The sequence below is a fragment of the Engystomops pustulosus genome, chromosome 8, assembly GCF_040894005.1.
Source record: "Engystomops pustulosus chromosome 8, aEngPut4.maternal, whole genome shotgun sequence".
Taxonomy (NCBI): Eukaryota; Metazoa; Chordata; class Amphibia; order Anura; family Leptodactylidae; genus Engystomops; species Engystomops pustulosus.
In genome coordinates, this window is record NC_092418.1 from 62,906,583 (window position 1) to 62,925,013 (window position 18,431).

At 40.2% G+C, this 18,431-nt stretch overlaps 1 protein-coding gene and 1 long non-coding RNA gene across 7 annotated transcripts in view; one reads left to right on the top strand and one right to left on the bottom strand.

Moving 5' to 3' along the window:
• The window catches only part of TRPM2 (transient receptor potential cation channel subfamily M member 2), a 419,555-nt gene that overhangs the window by 317,283 nt on the left and 83,841 nt on the right, over positions 1 to 18,431 (top strand). For 5 of the 6 annotated variants that reach the window (XR_011849388.1, XM_072120992.1, XM_072120993.1 and 2 more), the window contains 3 exons: positions 2,401 to 2,519; positions 9,742 to 9,874; positions 17,066 to 17,237. Coding sequence is in view for 4 of the 6 variants with exons in the window: in XM_072120992.1 (XP_071977093.1) it covers positions 2,401 to 2,519; positions 9,742 to 9,874; positions 17,066 to 17,237 (424 nt within the window). In the remaining 2 variants the exon portion in view is untranslated. Of the gene's footprint in view, positions 1 to 2,400; positions 2,520 to 9,741; positions 9,875 to 17,065; positions 17,238 to 17,414; positions 17,507 to 18,431 lie in introns of those variants that run through there. The other variant, XM_072120996.1, reaches the window with a different exon arrangement.
• Positions 1 to 18,431, bottom strand: part of LOC140075302 (uncharacterized) — a 104,659-nt gene that overhangs the window by 25,604 nt on the left and 60,624 nt on the right. The gene's annotated exons all lie outside the window — the stretch shown is intronic.

Here is an 18,431-nt window from a genome sequence, read left to right on the forward strand (position 1 = left end):
CTCCTACATTGTAAGAAGCCTTGACTGTGCATCGCTGCTCATTGCAGGGAAACAAAACACAGGGGGCACCATAGTTTGGGGAACTTTCCCCACGGCACACCCGACCATGTGTTGCGGCACACTAGTGTGCCACGGCACACTGGTTGAAAATCACTGATCTAGACAGTGCCAAGATTAAAAAGTGTATAAAGCCAACGGAAAGGCTTCACCCCCAACCGATATAAATTTAAGTTTAGCCGGTGATTGTCTATCAAACGCATAAGATGGAACTTGGACACAAGCACTGCCTCCCAAACCATGCTGTCATGTGATAAGACCAAGTGACCATTGCGTCACACTGGGATATACAGTGCATCACACAGGTCAGAAGTGGGAGCACGGCAGCCCATCCAGGCATGCAGGAATCACCAGCATACATCACTGGTGAGGGTTACTATTGTAAATAGAAAGAAAAACGAAGCTCCGCACCAGTGTAGATTAAAATCTTTCCGTCTTCTATGAAGCTTTATTAAATTTTCTAAAAATGCATTTAAAGTCCATAAAAATCAGCAGGCATTTTCTTAAAAGGCACACACGAGGAGAAATAGCCTACGCGTTTCTGGTGTGCTATGCACCCTTAGTCATGGCTAACTTACATATCCGGAGTACAAGGATAAATACCACTCCCGGGCAATCACCTCATACCTTGGCCAGGTTTGCAGGACATAATATCAATCATGACACCATTCAAATGATATCCCAGTCACAATAGCAGAATAAATATTAAAGTAACCCCTCTACCAGGATCCAAGTGATTCTAGTTTAAATTCTCCAACACGAGTATATACCCACAAAAAATGTGTTTATATGGCAGTCCTGATATACACAAACAATTCATGTTCCCCCACAGTGATTAACATTCCGATAAAGAGTGCACCGAATTAGTGGTACCCTCGAGTCAATGGAGAGGGTCACAATATTCCCGTTTATAGCTCAGCTCTCTGTCCGGGAACATGTCCCACCTCCGGCACTTGTATGTTGCAGTTCGGGTTTTGTCACTCCAGCCGGAGATCATAACCCGAAGAGCACCACAACTAGGGCCACCCATACGAGAAGATGGGGGACCCCTAACATAACAGCAAGAAAACACCAGGGTAACTAAACAGATTTGCAAGAAATGTAGTACTGAGAAGAAAGTCCACAGCACATCCGGGAAATCTAGATTTACTGAAGGTGCCCTGTAATTATATATTTAGGGACTAGTAATGAAACATAATTTCCTGTCTGTAATTCATGCCTTTGGGGAACCTAGTATCCAATCGGAAAATCCAGAAGGCCTCACGATCCCGTAAGACCTTAGTTCCATCACCACCCCTTACCCCCCTATCCACTCTATTACCAAAGTATATAAAAAGACTATTTTTCCATGAGGTTTCAATAAAATGGCGTGCTGCTCCAAATATGTTTCTATTCTTATCTCTAGTTTCAACCGTATCCCTCTTAGACCAATTCACAATGTCCCGCATGTGCTCCAAAAGCCTCTATTTAAATTTACAGGTGGTACAACCCAAGTATAATTCTTGACAAAGTGTACAACCTATCAAATATACTACATAATCACTATTACAGTTTACAAAACTATTGATTGCAAACTTGTGGTTGTTATCTGAATTGCAAAAATGTTTGGATGATGGGACAAAATTGCAGGTCTTGCAGGGGTACGTACCACACTCAAAAAAACCTTTATGTCGTAAGCATGTCCTGCTACTCCTCGTTTTTGAACTAAACATGCTAGTTGATGCAAAATTACCTATGGTCTTGGTTTTCCGTGCCACGACTCTACATCCCTTATGTAATATTTTTGACAGAGTCTCGTCCTCAAATAGAATGGGTATGTGTTTTTGTATTATATGTTTGATTTGGTTGAACTGATTAGAAAATTGTAATGTTAAGATGCGGCTATCATTATAGGTTGTTGCTTTTTTATTTGGTTTTCTATCTATTTCTAACATATTTTGTTGGTCTTTAATTGCTAGTATATGTTCTGCCCTCTTTAGCATCCAGGAAGGATATTTACTATTCTTTAATCTGTGTTTGATCTGATTAGCCTCTTTTGCATAACCTTCCTGTGATGTGCAGTTTCTTTTCGTTCTCGTCATTTCTCCTACTGGGATAACTCTGATTGTGTGTCTGGGGTGTGAACTGTTGGCGTGTTGGATGGTATTACCTGCTGTTTCTTTTCTATGTGTCTATGTGTTTGTATTGTAATGTGTACAATATGTGCACTTTGGTTACAATAACTTAAGGCCCACATTGGAGATGGAAGAAGAAAAAAAATACTGAAACTTGCTTGACAACTTTTTCCACTATTTTTCCCCACAAATAATTTCATGGAATGTTTTGTTATGTTTATCTTTGCAGGTTCTGTATGACCCTGATGGATTTGGTCTTTTGAAACAAGCATCATTGTACATTAATGACTTTTGGAATAAACTGGATGTTTGCGCCATCTTAATTTTCATTTGCGGTTTCATCTGCAGGTTTGAAAAAACTACAAATCTAACATTTTTTCTGTGTATAACCTTATGAAGCATCACAAATCTACAGCATTTATAGCAAATTATAGTATATTTCAATATGCATTCATTGCCATGTGTGGTAAATAGTAGGTAGGTTAGAGTTTGTTAATTCACAATTGGGGACAGGTTATAGGGGGGGCTCCAGGGATGCGCTTCCCAGGCCCCCACCACACTGGCAATGTCTGACAGTTGTGAGCTGACTACCTCTAGGAATGATGTGCGTGTACCTTGCCTCCAAGCTGTGACAGTGACTCATTGAAATTGCAGGATAAAAGTTTTACTTCCTAATGACTCCATTGGGTGGATACATCTGTAGTTCAATACAATGACAGACATATTTGGTTAAAAACCAACTGTCATGTGGTGAATATAAGAAACATCAGAAAAATTTCAAAAATTCTCACTTCATAGTGGTCTATGGTGATAGAAGGAGGTAGACAAGAAGTCAAATGAATGAGCCTCAAAAACAGGGATGTGCAGCAGCACGGAGCTGTATAAATGCAAATCAACACACAACTGACATTTAACATGGTGCATACCATTGAAATGAATTATATATCGTGCCATACATCATGCTTATATCTGTATACATATGTATGTCGTATATATTGATTAAAAATACCTTCCGATTTATCATAACCTTCAATATACGATTGTGGGGTTCTTTTAACATAAAAAAGTATACTCACCCCTCTCCTCACTCCCGTTTTCTCACAACGTCAGCCGTCACTACTGGCTTCTTTTTTTGTATACATGCAGAGGCTGACGGTGATTTGTACAGTCCCACTCTTGCTAGTGCATGAGTGTCAGTGCAGTAGGGCAGAAGTACACATGCGTCACTGCCGGCCTGTGCATGTAAACAGAAGGTGTAGACACCTGTTGCCACTTTCAGAAGTATACAAACAGAAGTAGAAAGTGATGCCAGCCACCACAAGAGCAGGGAGTATAAATTCTTTTATATGTTTAAAGACCCCAGCCATATATTAAAAATATAATTACTCACAAATAACGCATTTAAAAAAGATCTTAATGAAGACCACCTCACACATGTGGAGATTAACATCCCATGATGTAGGGGCTTCTACACAAATTCAGGGGCACTTTGAATTTTCTTTCTAGCTCCCACGGTTGTGTAGATATCAGTCCCAGTATCTGACCATTCTAATCTTGACTACTTTCAGAGAAGTGCTGGAGCAGAAGTTGGGGCAGGTGTTACAATATCTTGTCTCACACTGTCCGATCAGCAGCAGGCAATGTCAAATAAGCTACATACCACAAATATTCAGTTAATGTTGCATGTTATGTAACAGTATTGCCTAACAATGTTAAATAATTGTGATGTGAAAAAGTAACTGGTAGAGATGGGCACATTTGTAAAAATTCGGTTTGTCCCGATTTGCTAATTTTTTGAAAGAATTCAATTCTACCCAAAACGAATCATGACAAATCACGTTAAAAAAACTGGTATTTCTTAACTACAGAGAGCCTGTAAGGTTTTGTAGAACGTTGTGCTATGCTTACATATGCATAAGGAGCATGGTTTGGTCTTCAAACTATGCAGTGTTTTAGTATGACATGCACATGACAGCCGCCGCTCTTAGAATTGCTTCACTCTTCACTTCCATGTGCACTTACATAGGCCAACTTCACCAAATAAGCGAAGCGGGAATGCAGCCTGACAAGGTGACGTCTGTGCTAGCTCGAAAGGACCGAGCTGAGGGACAAGATCCCACTATATCATCAAAGAATGCACTCTTTTTACACCGATATGAGATAATTCCATAGATTAGGACAGAACATGTTCAGTTAAACGTGGATACATGTAGAAACCCCCTAAAGAGTGGAGAGGGTGTCGGCAGTAATTTTGCATTGACGTTACCAATCATTTTGCCCTTCTTTTCACGCATAAGTGTCCTCTTTCAATCGGTCAATAATCCATGATTATTACTAAAGCCAAAAATAAACAGGAGTTAATCCAGAATATGATACAGAGATGAGCAGCAATGGGATACTTGCATGTCCTGCTTCTGGCTATCAATCCTGAAGCTTTTTATCCTTCTGGCAGATGAAATGAAAAATCAAACAGTGGCAACGTCATAGAGTGTTGTACTTTTTTTGTTAGGGCAATATTAAAGCCTCTATTAGACCACATGGGATCATTTATTGCTTTTAATTAGAGATGGGCGAATCGATTCTAATGATTCTAACTTCGGTTAGAATTTCAGGAAAAATTTGATTTGTCACGAAGCTGAAGTTTATGCTGATTCGCGGGAATGAAGTTGTTTTTTTTCCCCTCATGTTTCTGCTAAATGGGCGTGAGAACAATGTGTTATATGGGGCAGAGAACTCTGGAATGGATAAAGGAACACCACCGATGACATCTGCAGACCTGTAAGCCAATCAGCGACCAGCAGGCTTATGTGATGTCACACTGCCCTATAAAACCCAGTCATTTTCTATATCAGCGATTCTTGCTGCAATCCCTCGCTGTTCTCTAAAGGGGGTTCTATATACCCCAAATAGCAGTTCTATTTAGTGACAAAATCGAATAGGAAGAAATCTGTTTGACATTCATGCATCTGCAGTAGCGTTTGGTATACCAATCCCTGGTTGTTCTTTAAGGGGGATCTGTATACCCCAAATAGCAGTTCTATTTAGTGACAAAAATCGAATAGGAAGAAAACTGTTTGACATTCATGCATCTGCAGTAGTGAGCTGTCAGTTGTGGGGTATCTGTATAACGCACATTGCAATACCTTTTGTGGGCTCTAGTTTACAGCCAGATTTACGTGTGAAATCCACATAGTTTATAAACCACTATGTCAGACAGAAAGGTGGCAGGTGGAGCAGGCAGAGGTGGCAGCACAGTAAGGGGATGTCGCAGCAGGGGTGACTCTGAGGCCAGAACTGCCGTTGTCATCTAGTGGCAGGGTGTTGATCAACAACCCAAAGGTTGTTGAATGGTTGACTAGGTCATCCAATTCCTCAAATATAACATCTGACAACCCTAGCCAAGAGTCCGTAGGTTCCACAGATACAACAATTAGTTGGCATGGCCCAGGTGCAGGTCAGCGGCGCTCACCTGTCCTTAACCAGGCTCTGTCCTGTTCCTTTCCTGCATCCAGAAAGCTACTAGGTGGTCTGGGCTCCGCGCCACTATTCAGCGAGGACGAAGTGTTTGAGGACAGTCAGCAGCTGCTTGGCAGTGAAGAGGTGGGGCAGACTTCCGCTGCTTCCTGCAGTAGGCAGGCTATGCATACTGACATCGACGAGGAGAGTAGCAGTGACCGGGAAACGCAAATTGACGATGATGTAGCTGATCGCACTTGGGAGCCGGGGGTAGCAGGGGATTCATCATCGTCGGGCAAAGAGAGTGCCAGCTTGCGGAGCAGGCAGCAAGTCGCTACTGTGGCTGTGAGTCACCAAGGTGGCAGCAGTGCGAGGACGGATGCCAAATGTCCGCGGGGTACAAATCCTGATTTGCAGGCCCAAATAAGCAGTGGCACAGGGGCTCAGCAAGGCAGCGGCAGTAGTAGTCGCTCAGTGCAGAGTGTTGGCGGTAAAATTACCACCTCAGCGGTGTGGCAGTTTTTTGTAAAGACACCAGAGGAGCCGAGCGTGGGTATATGTTGTATCTGCAGGCAGAAAGTGAAGCGTGGCCAGGGAGCTAACCTTGGCACCACGGCCCTGCACCAACACATGCAGTGTCACCATCCAATGGCCTGGAAGAAATGGGTGTCAGATGCGGTCCATCCTGCAGGCGCAGCAACAGCAGCAGCACCTAGTGGCACACATGCTGTTTCAGTCAAGGCTCCAGCAGTCAAGGCTCCAGCACCTCTGCCGAGGGGAGCTGTTTGTCTTTGACATCATCTCCCAGTCCAGATGCTCCTGCTCCTCACTACGCATGGCGCCAGCAGTCGTTGAGCGAGGCGATTACAAAAAGACAACTCTATGCATCCAGCCATCCTAAGGTGCAGAAGCTGACCGTGCTCTTGTCGAAGTTGTTGGTACTGCAGAATCTCCTTTTCCAAGTGGTGGACTATGCACCCTTCAGAGAACTAATGGCTTGTGCTGAACCGAGGTGGAGAGTTCCAAGCCACAATTTTTTTTTCCAAAAAGGCTGTGCCAGCCCTTCACCAATATGTACAACAGAAGTCCTTGAGCTTATCAGTTTCTTCCAAGGTGCACGGCAGCGCGGACGTGTGGAGCTGTAATTATGCTAAGGGCCAGTATACGTCCTTTACGGCTAACTGGGTGAATGTTCTTCCCGCCCAGCCACACCAACAACTTCGACAAGAGACGGCGCTTTCTCCTCCACATTGTCAAACTGCTGCTCCTGCGCCAGTGTTCGCCTCCTCCTTCTCCACCACCACCTCAGCCTCCACAAGTGCTGCTCCATCATACCACATGTGCAGGGCACAGCGGTGTCACACAGTTCTACACCTGGTTTGCCTGGTCGAACAGGGGAGGAACTGCTCCGCGTCATGCAAGATCGGCCAGGATTTCAACTCACCAATGCCTAATGCATCAGATTAGATCACCCGCCTGATGCCACACATCTTCTGCTAGTTGCACCATCTGCCTCCTACCATCTTTACCAGGGCCTGGAATTGTCCGCCACCTCCACACTATATCATGGTACCACTCTGCAGGCTCCTGCTGCTACTGATGCCACCTTCACACTATACCATTGTGCCACTCTGCGGGCTCCTGCTGCTTCTGATGCCACTAACACACTATATCATTGTGCCACTCTGTGGGCTCCTCCTGCGTCTGCTACTGATGCCACCTTCACACTATATGATTGTGCCACTCTGCGGGCTCCTGCTGCTGCTACTGATGCCACCAACACACTATATCATTGTTCCACTCAGTGTAAAAAGAGTGCACTCTTTGATGTTGTAGTGGGATCTTGGCCCTCAGCTCAGTCCTTTCGAGCTGTCACAGACGTTACCTTGTCAGACTTCGTTCCGGCTTCGCTTATTTGGGGAAGTTGGCCTATGTAAGTGAACAAATTCGCCCATCTCTACTTTTAATCTATCCTTAAGCTCTATAGACGGATTCTGAAAATATTTTATATCAGAGCAGGCTTGTCTAAATCTAGTAAATTCTCTTACAGGAATAGCTTGCAAAGTGTGGTCTGGATGATTGCACTTTGCATTAAGAATTTGTTAGAATTTTAACCATTAAGCAACATTTCTTTGACTGTATTGATGATTTGCTAATATGTCATCTTTTACAAGATAAACCAAATGAGTATGCCAAGTTGTTCTTCAGGAACCAATGTACTCTTTTCAATCTTAATAGTCTTAAAGGGGTTATCCGGGTTTAAAAAATTTCTTATGGCCGGGCTGGGGAGGGCTAGTTAAACATAATAAACATGTACTTACCTCGTCCGGCACCGCTGATGTCCCGCGTCGCGGTCCCTTCGATCCATGCCCCTGTTTGTTTACAGTTGCACGGAAGCCGCGCACAGGGAGCTTCTGGTCCGCAATGTGGACGGCTCCTCCCATCCGTCCCCATCTCTCAGCGATGTAAGCATAGCCGGCCGGAAGCTCCCTGTGCGCACTTGTAATGAAACCGGCGCACAGAGAAGACCGGCCGCGGCACGGGACATCGGCAGCACCGGAGGAGGTAAGTACATGTTTATTGTGTTTAAATAGCCCTCCCCAGCCCGGCCATAAAAAATTTTTAAACCCGGATAACCCCTTTAAGACAGTGACTCAGACAGAGATACATATACATACTGTCCCTGCAAAAACGTCTAACAGCACATTTTATCAAATCAGTACTCGAGTGCCAGGAATGGATCAGTTCCAACAGGTGGTGGAGCGAGATCTAACAGAACTCCTCAAAAAAAGTTCTTCTCTCCAAGACAACAACCTTGACCCCAAATTGAGACAAGCTTTGTCCGAACTGGAATCTAACAAAGAAATCATCATTAAAATTGCGGACAAACGGGGCATGGTGGTCGCTCTGGACATAGACTTTATCAAAGTTTAGCCATGGGTATTTTGAATTATGTTTCTACTTACAGAAAATAAAATTTAGATCCCACTTGCATTTTCCAGATTCAGTTGGAAGAAATTATACAAGAACGGTTTAGTATAGGGATTATACCAGAAAAATAATCATTTTTGCCCTCCTTACCCAGTTATGCCTATATTTCATGGGTTACTGTAGGTGCATAAAGACAACTTCCCACCACCCTAAGGCCGATCATATATGGAATCGGATCCTTAAATGAACACCCGTGATAATGGCTTGACAGTTTATTACAACCGCTAGAAGTTCAGTTACCCGGATATTTGAGAGATAGTAAAGAGGTATTTAGGATTTTTAATGAATTCGTTTGGAAGACCATTACATCTGGGTCACATGTGATGTCAGTGCCCTCTATAGTACAATACCTCATGATGTGGCAATAATTGCCTTAGCACATCACTGATAAAGATCAAGCTCATACTCTGTAGAATTGTGCGAATACATGATTGATATTACCAAATTCTTACAATCCCTTCTTTTGAGGAGATTTTGACTGATGATAGATATCCAGCCCTACAGTCACTTTTCTTTTTGTACTGATTGAAACTCTTTTTAATGCTTTAAGAAAGGGCACATTTGCTCCTAAAATGACTTTAAAAATATGTAAATGAACCAAAGGCGCTCAGGTGACGTCTTGGTCTTTAATTTATGCACAATCCCTCCAGCCCACTACAATACCAACTTCTTCCATGGCCAAGGAGCTAGGAGGCGGCTGGTGACATAGCTGGGAGCAGGAGGTAGGATTACAGTGTGTATAAATTAATAACCCAGGGAAAGTGGAGAGACTCTCAGATGAGGTCAGCCTGAGTACCTCTGGGTCATTTACATTTTTTTTTAAAGTAATCTTAGGAGCAAATATGCCCTTTCTTTGTACACCAAAAACTGTTCCCATTCGTGCATAACATGCTGGACATCTACAAGCAGTCAAACCGATGGTAGATGTCCTTGAACATAAACAGGCAGCACGTCAAACATTCTCATAAAGAACTGGAGGAAGCAACTGCAAATATGGGCTCAGCATAGCAAGTTTTTTCCCTGAGCTAAAGGAGCATTCTTTCTTGGAGATTTCATAAATGTGCTCACTTTAGCAAACTGAAGTGACAACTGTAATTCCTTTTTTTTTTTATCTTTTTTACAGATTAATACCAACAACATTTTATCCAGGAAGAATAATTCTATCCCTAGATTTTGTCATTTTTTGCTTGCGTCTCATGCACATCTTTACAATAAGTAAAACTCTTGGGCCTAAAATCATAATTGTTAAAAGAATGGTGAGTACGAATGGTAATTACAACAATGTTTATTTGGTTTAAAAACCCATGCTGTATAATTAAATAGAGATGGTAAAGGGCACAACTGCATGATGAGGCAAATTAAATGGGGCACATGTAGCTTTAGTCTGTATCGGTGTGCCTTTTTTTGAGCTTGTTAGAAGTATCTTAGTTTTGTTATGTTATACATCTGGCATTTGAGGTGTTAAGGTCATCAATGAATTTGTGACTTTTTTTTATAAAAAAAACAAATGTGTAACTTTAAAAAGTTTCACAGCATAACAAACAATTCCTAATCTGAAATTTGGCAATAACTCTAGCAATACTGCAGAAAATATGCTCACAGTGATATTTTAAGGAGGGGTTTCTTAGGCACAAAAAATAAGCATAGGTGGATATATGCTATAAAAGCTTCAAAATCAAGAAAAAAAAAGCCAAGCAAAAAAAAATAAAAATAAAAGATACAGTCCCTGACTCAAGGACACCCGACTTAGATGACCCCTATTTACATACCTCACAGCCCACTGTGACCTCTGGTGAAGCTTTCTGGATGCTTAACTTTAGCCCCAGGCTGCAAGATCAGCTGTAAACCGTCTTTAATAAAACATAATTGATAATCCTTGTTCTCATGACAGCAAATTTGTTCCCATTTTAAATTTTGAAAATCCAATTGTCACAGGAAGAAAAATTATATTTTTCCCAACTTCTATACAAATTCAATTTAAAGTACACCTCACAACCTATCTTGTGCGTAATTCGGGGACTGCCTGTACCCCATTATGTAATAGCTTATTGCTCCATATAATGGAGTTTTATAATTTAATAGTTAAAAACCTACAGTTAACTGAATGGAAAAAGCGAGGAAGGCACCAGATCTTATAAAGTACCTGACCCAAAAAGGCACCATGGCGGCACGGTGGCCAAGTGGGTAGCATTTTTGCCTTGCAGCACTGGGGTCCTGGTTTTGAATCCCACCAAGGTCAACAACATCTGCAAAGAGTTTGTATGTTCTCTCCGTTTTTGCATGGGTTTCTTCCACAATCTACCCAGATTGTGAGCCCCATGGGGACAGGGACCAATTCGACATGCTTTGTGCAGCGCTGTGTAATCTGTGTGCGCTATGTAAATAAAGAATTAATATTATTTGTAGATGCATTTTAGATTTCACTATAGTCTTATCTGCACCTGGCATTTATGGGAAAAAAATAATACAATACAAATGCAACATAAAACACAAAATGTATCGGTAATTATCACAGGCTGATAACACAATTTATCTACAAGTTTTTCAATCTTTATCTTAACTGAAATTTACTCATAGCTATACACCCTTTTCTGCACAAGTCACAGAACATGCCTATTACACTCACTTATGGATGTCAATAAACCTCTGAAAAACAAAAAACATTGTTGCCTATGGTCAATATGACTATATAACTATTCATGCTATTACCAGCAAAACAAAAACATATTTTTAAAATATTCGTTTTTATTTTTACCCAATAACGACTTGTGATCACATGCCATTTATTTGCGAGAAACAGTGAGAGTCTTTATAAGACTCAAGGACCTATCATTTCTGAGGATCTCCATAAGTGTACCAATGGCACACTTTTACAGATCTATAGCAAATTTTCCATATTCTGCAATACAATAACCCTTATAGGACTCATCCCTTTTATGTTTTTGCACTTGTGTTTTTTACTCCCCTCATTCCAGAAGTAATAACTTTTTTATTTTTATGTTTACAGAGATGTACGAGGGCTTGATATCCACTCTACAATTTGTACTTTTTAGTGGAACCATTTAATATCCCATACAATCTACTGCAAAGCTTGGTAAACATTTCAAATGTGATGAACTTGACAAAAAAAAAAAAAAACACATTTGCTGCGTTTTCTTGTATTTTTAAGGATTTCATTCAGTACACCAAATGTGAGGCATTATTTTTTTATGGTACATACTGGCATTTAAATTGATATAAATTTTGGAACTATGTGGCAATTTGGGTGCTATTTTACATTACAATGTTCACTGCCAGGAATAATCTTTTTTATATTTTGATAAAACGGGCATTTTGGTAGGTGACTATACCTAACATGTGTATAATATTTATGGTTTATTTTTATATATGATCTAGGGAAAGGGGGCGATTTAAACTTTTACATTTTTTAAAATTTTTAAATATTACTCCTACAGAGTCTGATTGCTCATACTATTTACTGCAATACTACTGCAGTATATAAAAATTTTGATGATATCTAATAGCCGGCCATCTACATGCTATTGGAGATCATTACCCATGTCTCTAGGAGATAGACTGCCATGGCAAATGATCTCTACTCTCTGATGACTTCATGGGGGGCGGTGATCGGCCATCCAAGATGGAGGCGCCATTGAAATTTAAGTAGTTGGTTGCCGCGGTCGGTGTCAGCATCCACGGGCGTGGCACTAACAGGCGTGTATCAGCTGTATTATACAGCCGACACCCGTCGTGTATAGAGAGAGTTCAGCCTGTGAGCTCTCTCCATACACCTCGGCAGAACCAGGATGTAATAGTTCATCCTGGTGCGCATAGGGGTTTATATTGTAGTATATGGTAGGAACAATCAGACTTCCTGGAGTTAAAGTACCCTAGGCAGTCTTTACAATTGTTTTTTTTTACGCTTCAAAAAAATAGTAACATTAACCCCCTTTCCCTAGAACTGATATAAAAATAAACAAAAACATAAATATGTTAAGTAATGCCACCTCCCAAAAGTCCTGACCTATCAAAAACATACAAACAGTTATTCACAGACATGCCCCAATGTCCACACAAAAATAATTAAAAAACAAGTTGTCAAAAAGGTCTTGCAGATCTCAAAATGGTAGCAATGAAAACGTTAAAATGGCGATCCGTCGTCATGGTAGCCTCGGGTCTCAGTTAGACGCGAAGATATTTCGGATTAACCCATGCATTACAATGTGCTATTAGCACATTGTAATGTATGAGGAGTAAAAACCCCATATACTGCCATACTGTGGTATGAAAAAAAAAATCTAAAAACTCAAAAATCACCCTGTTTTCCATAGAACTGATATAAATATAAATAAACAGTAAAAATCATAAACACATTAGGTATCACCGCGTCCAAAAATTCCCCGATCTATCAAAATATGATAACGGTTTTTTACTGCGTTTAACCCCGTAACGGAAAATTGCGGCCATAGTTGAAAATGGAACTTTAAAAAAAAAAAAAATGGAAATTAAAAAAAAAAAAAAAAAAAAATTCTGTAAAAAGTGATCAAAAGGTCGTACAGTCCTAAAAATGAAAACACCATACACCAAAGTATAAAAAAGTTATTAGCGCCAGAAGATGGCAAAATCCCCCCCAATTTTTTTGTACAGGAGGTTTTAATTTTTTTTAAATGTATGAAAACATAATAAAACCTATATAAATTTGTTATCCCCGTAATCGTACCGACCCAAAGAATAAAGTAGACATGGCTTTTGGGGCGTACAGTGAAATCCTTAAAATCGAAGCCCACAAGAATACTGCACAAATGTGGTTTTTTACCAATTTCACTGCATTTGTAATTTTTTTCCCGCTTCCCAGTACACGGCATGGAATATTAAATACCAACATTTTGAATTGTAATTTGTTATGCAGAAAATAAGACATCACACAGCTCTGTACATGGAAAAATAAAAAAAAGTTACAGATTTTTGAAGGTGGAGAGTGAAAAATGAAAACGCAAAAACCAAAAAGGTCTGCGGCGTTAAGGGGTTAAGGGTTAAATGGAATCCATTTCCACTATTTACTTACCAAAACTGCTTTGTTATGCAGGACTATGCCCACACATGCCACTCCTTCCATGGCAAAACATCTCTTTAGAAATATGTTACACAATGGGGCAGATTTATCAAGCTGTCTGCAGGTCAGAATATTTCTAGTTTCCCATGACAACCAATCACAGCTCTCCTTTAAAATATTCATGAGCACTTGTAAAATGAAAGCTGAGCTGTGATTGGTTGCCATGGACAACTAGAAATATTCTGACTTTCAGACAGCATGATAAATCTGCCTCATTGTGCTACACTTTTGTTTATTTTAGTGTGAGGGCATTATATTGTGTGTGTCATCCTTGCATTGTAATCCTTGTAACTGTAGATTTTTGCATTCATTATGACTCTAGAATCATTTTCATTATGTTTGTATTAGATTGAAGGTCAAAAGCTGTGCAGTGCAGAGAAGCTTATATAGTACTTTGTTGCATAAAGCATTTCTCTTATATCAGTCTCTTTCTCAACCAATATAAGGAGTATAGGTGGACATTTCCCATGAAACGTGAAAGACTCTTAAGAGCACTATCGGTTTTTAATTTGGAGCCATAAAGAAATGGCCAGCGGCGATCTGTTGTCATGACAGCCTCGGGTCACACAAAGATCTGAGGCCATCATGATCTATGCCGGTGATGGCGAACCTTTTAGAGGCCGAGTGCCCAAACTACAACCCAAAACCCTGCTTATTTAATGCAAGGTGCCAACCAAAAATTAAAGCAGTAACTTATCGCTCCCTGTTCAACAACTTTCAAGCATACTGGCCTCCCGAGGACAGCAACACAGTAGAAAGATGGAAAATTTTCATCATTTTAGCTTCTTTCCAGTTTACCTCTGTACACAGAGAATTCTGGCGCCAGCAAAAGGTCCTCCAAAAATAATTCGACCTTGTCTAATTCTCTCTCTTCCTACAGTCCCAAGTAGCGAAGTCAGTTTCAAAATATGACTGAAAGCAGCATCTTTTAAGTTGCTTGGAACTACAGGAAGATTCTTTGAGTCTTGTCTGGTATGCCGGAGCGATGGCCCGGGTGCCAAAAGAAAGGGCTCCGAGTGCCGCCTCTGGTTGGCCACCACTGATCTAGGCTATTACAATGTGCGATTTGCACATTGTAATAGATAGTATGCAAAATCCCCATATACTGCCATACTGTAGTTTGGCAGTATATGGTAGGATCAATCAGACAACCTAGGGTTAAAGTACTCTAGGTAGTCTGAAAAATAGTAAAAAATAATAAAGTAAAAAAAAAAAAAAAGTATATTAAAAAAACATAAAAATTCCAATCACCCCCCCTTTCCATAGAACGGATATAAATATAAATAAACAGTAAAAATAATAAACACATTAGGTATCACCTAGTCCAAAAATGCCCAATCTATGAGAATTTAATAACCGTTTTTCACTGCGTTTAACCTAGTAACAGAAAGTAGCGCCCGAAGTCGCAAATTGCATTTTTTTGTCATTTTGAAAAATAGAAAAAATTCTACAAAAAGTGAACAAAAGTCCTAAAAATAGAAGCATTGAAAACGTCATCAAAAGTCAAAAAAATTACACCACCCACAGCTCCGTACACTAAAGTATGAAAAAGTTATTAGCGCAAGAAGACGGCAAAATTAAGAATTTTTTTGTACAGGAGGTTTTAATTTTTGTAAATATATGAAAACATTATAAAACCTATACAAATGTGTTATCCCCATGATCATATTGACCCAATGAATGAATTAGACTTGTCATTTGGGGAGCACAGTGAAAGCTGTAAAAACCAAGCCCACAAGAAATGGTGTGAATGTGTCTTTTCATCATTTTCTCTGCATTTAGAATTTTTTTCCCGCTTCCCAGTGCATATACCGTATATACTCATGTATAAGCCGAGTTTTTCAGCACAAAAAACATGTGCTGAAAAACGTCCCCTCTGCTTATACACGAGTCAATGCACTAGTGAAAAATACTTAAAAAATAATAAACTTATATACTCACCCTCCGGTGGCCCCGATGTGCAGCGCTTCTCCCCCGATGTCCGCGCGGCTCGTCTTCTGGCTTTCGCGCCCTTCTTTCTTCTGCTGGGCGCCGCCATGTTTTTCCCCCAGGTGGCGCCTAGTATGACGTCAGCAGCGGCACGTCATACTATGCGCCTGCCGGCCGGAGCCCAGCATAAGAAAGAAGACGGGCGCGGAAGCCAGAAAACGAGCCACGTGGACATCGGAGGAGCAGCGCTGCACATCGGGGCCACCGGAGGGTGAGTATATAAGTTTATATATTTTTTAATGCTGGGCAGGCTGTATACTACTGGGGGCAGGTTGTATACCACTGGGGGCAGGCTGGCTATATACTGGGGGGGTCTGTGTCCAATGCATTTCCCACCCTCGGCTTATACTCGAGTCAATAGGTTTTCCCAGTTTTTGGTGGTAAAATTAGGGGTCTCGGCTTATACTCGGGTCGACTTATACTCGAGTATATACGGCAATATTGAATACTACCACTACGAAGTTATAGATTTTTGAAGGTGGGAAGGGAAAAAAAAAAAAAAAGCAAAAAACTAAAAAGGGCCTCGTCCGTAAGGGGTTAAACAAGCAAATTATTAGTGTACATTTTATAATACTTTCCCGATATATTTAAATGTGTTACCACTTACAGCAAATTATTTTTTGTCTAATAAAACAAAAGCATACTATTTTCCAATATACTTTCTGCATCTGTTCCTCATTTTTTTCTCGATCTCTGCATGCTGCAATTCCATAGGAAGCTTCATTGTTTGCTTCCTGTGGATATAAACCGGTCTATATTAATGTAAGGTCACACTTTTTATAACACACAGCTCCGACTTAGGCCGCATTCACACGATGGTAGGGGAAAGTATGTATGGCCGCACGCCTACAGCACCATACCACTCCATACGTGGAAAATAGATAGGACATGTCCTATCTTTCCCCCTGTTATGGGTCATACCTAATGCATTGCAATGAAGATGGGAGGGGTCACCCCTCCTCTCCATCGCAGTGGACGTATGCCCACCTGGCTGTAGACATATGGGAATATGGCAGTGTAAATGCAGCCTTACTTAAAGGGGGCATTCCCACAGCCTTGTGCTCGCCTGGACAGGAGGGGAGAGGCCCATAGGCAGAAGAGCAGCTGCGCAAAGTGCGTGACTTGGAGCCATAGAAAGTTATATGGGGGCTGTGATCTAATTGCAAATCATGCGACTGGATCACGGCCCCTATAGTGGCTGTGTGAATAAGCCTTAACTCACTATGATACCACAGAGCCAGTCACATGACCATATTTAGACTTACTTTCTGATTAATAGATCTACTTGTTCAATAACTGTAGGCATGAAAATAATGCACTGTGTAATTCACCTCTGTATTCACAGATGAAAGACGTCTTCTTTTTTCTCTTTCTACTTGCTGTGTGGGTTGTGTCCTTTGGAGTTGCAAAACAAGCTATATTGATCCATAATGAGATAAGAGTGGATTGGATATTTCGTGGAGTTGTCTACCATTCCTATATGACCCTATTTGGACAAATCCCTTCCTACATTGATGGTACAGCATGTATATTATCTAGGTGTATAACAATGTGGAAAGTGTAACAATTGGCAATAAATAAGTAAGCGTGATGTTTTTTCTTTCTATATATTCACAATGGGATGTTAACATGACTAAATGTAATAAATCTATATTTCAGAAAGCAAATAAAATTCAGGAATTGAAAGACCGTTGGTAATTGCTAGTAAAGAACCTCTGTGTGTCTTCAGAACTGATTTATTTTGCCATCATATTAGTCTGAAATATATTTGATCAGTAGGATTCAAGTAAGCAAAGCTAAAAATTTTTTTTTTTTTAATCTTTTAATTTTGTATACCATAGATATTTCTAGAACAACTAAATTTTAACATTTAAAAAACCAACAAAAGTTAGCCCATTGTTTTTGGGCATGTAATAGCCTTTTTAATGGCTCTCACCCAGCTACATTATAATGAATGCTATAATTACTTGGTAAAATGAACAGCTGACTGCTAGGGCAGCAAAAAATGCAGATCCTATTAACAGTTTGTGAAGTCATTTTCTATGGTCATAAATGCCACTCTCGCACTAAAAACAGATGGCCTGCAAACAGCCTACGACCTAATAAAAAAAAACACCTCTAAAGTCAAAGTTATATTTGACGGCTAAGATATAGCATAAAAGAGGGAATTCTTGAATTGATATTTCATACTGTATACAAGGTGCTTGCACTTTTGAGAGTTTAAAGCTGGTGACAGGTTCCCTTTAAGGTTTCTACCATTGTACCAAACTCATACATTTAAATAAAGAAGCTTAAAAAAAAAAATATTAAAATTGGGTAGTTTATATTCAAATTAGCAGTTGTTTAAACTCATAAGACTTTTACAATAGCTTGTCTTTTATTATAGCTCAGTTCCAATTATTTGAACAAGACACATTTGCAAAACAGCTGCAATACAAGGCATTTTATCAGTCATCAGATTACAGCTATGTAACAACAAAAAACAGATTATAGCACAAACAACAGAAAAAGAAAGCAATAGGAGTGAAACATGTCCACCTCTAACTAGCTCTGTAGAAATAAGGAATAATTATTTTTATGGATTGTTTAACTTTTTAACCTACTAAAGAGTAACCATCATTTTATAACTTTTAATTTAAACCCCTTCTATAATTGGATTAGTTGCCTGAATCTTGCTCCTTGCTCTTGTATATAGCAGACTTCCCCTTTTT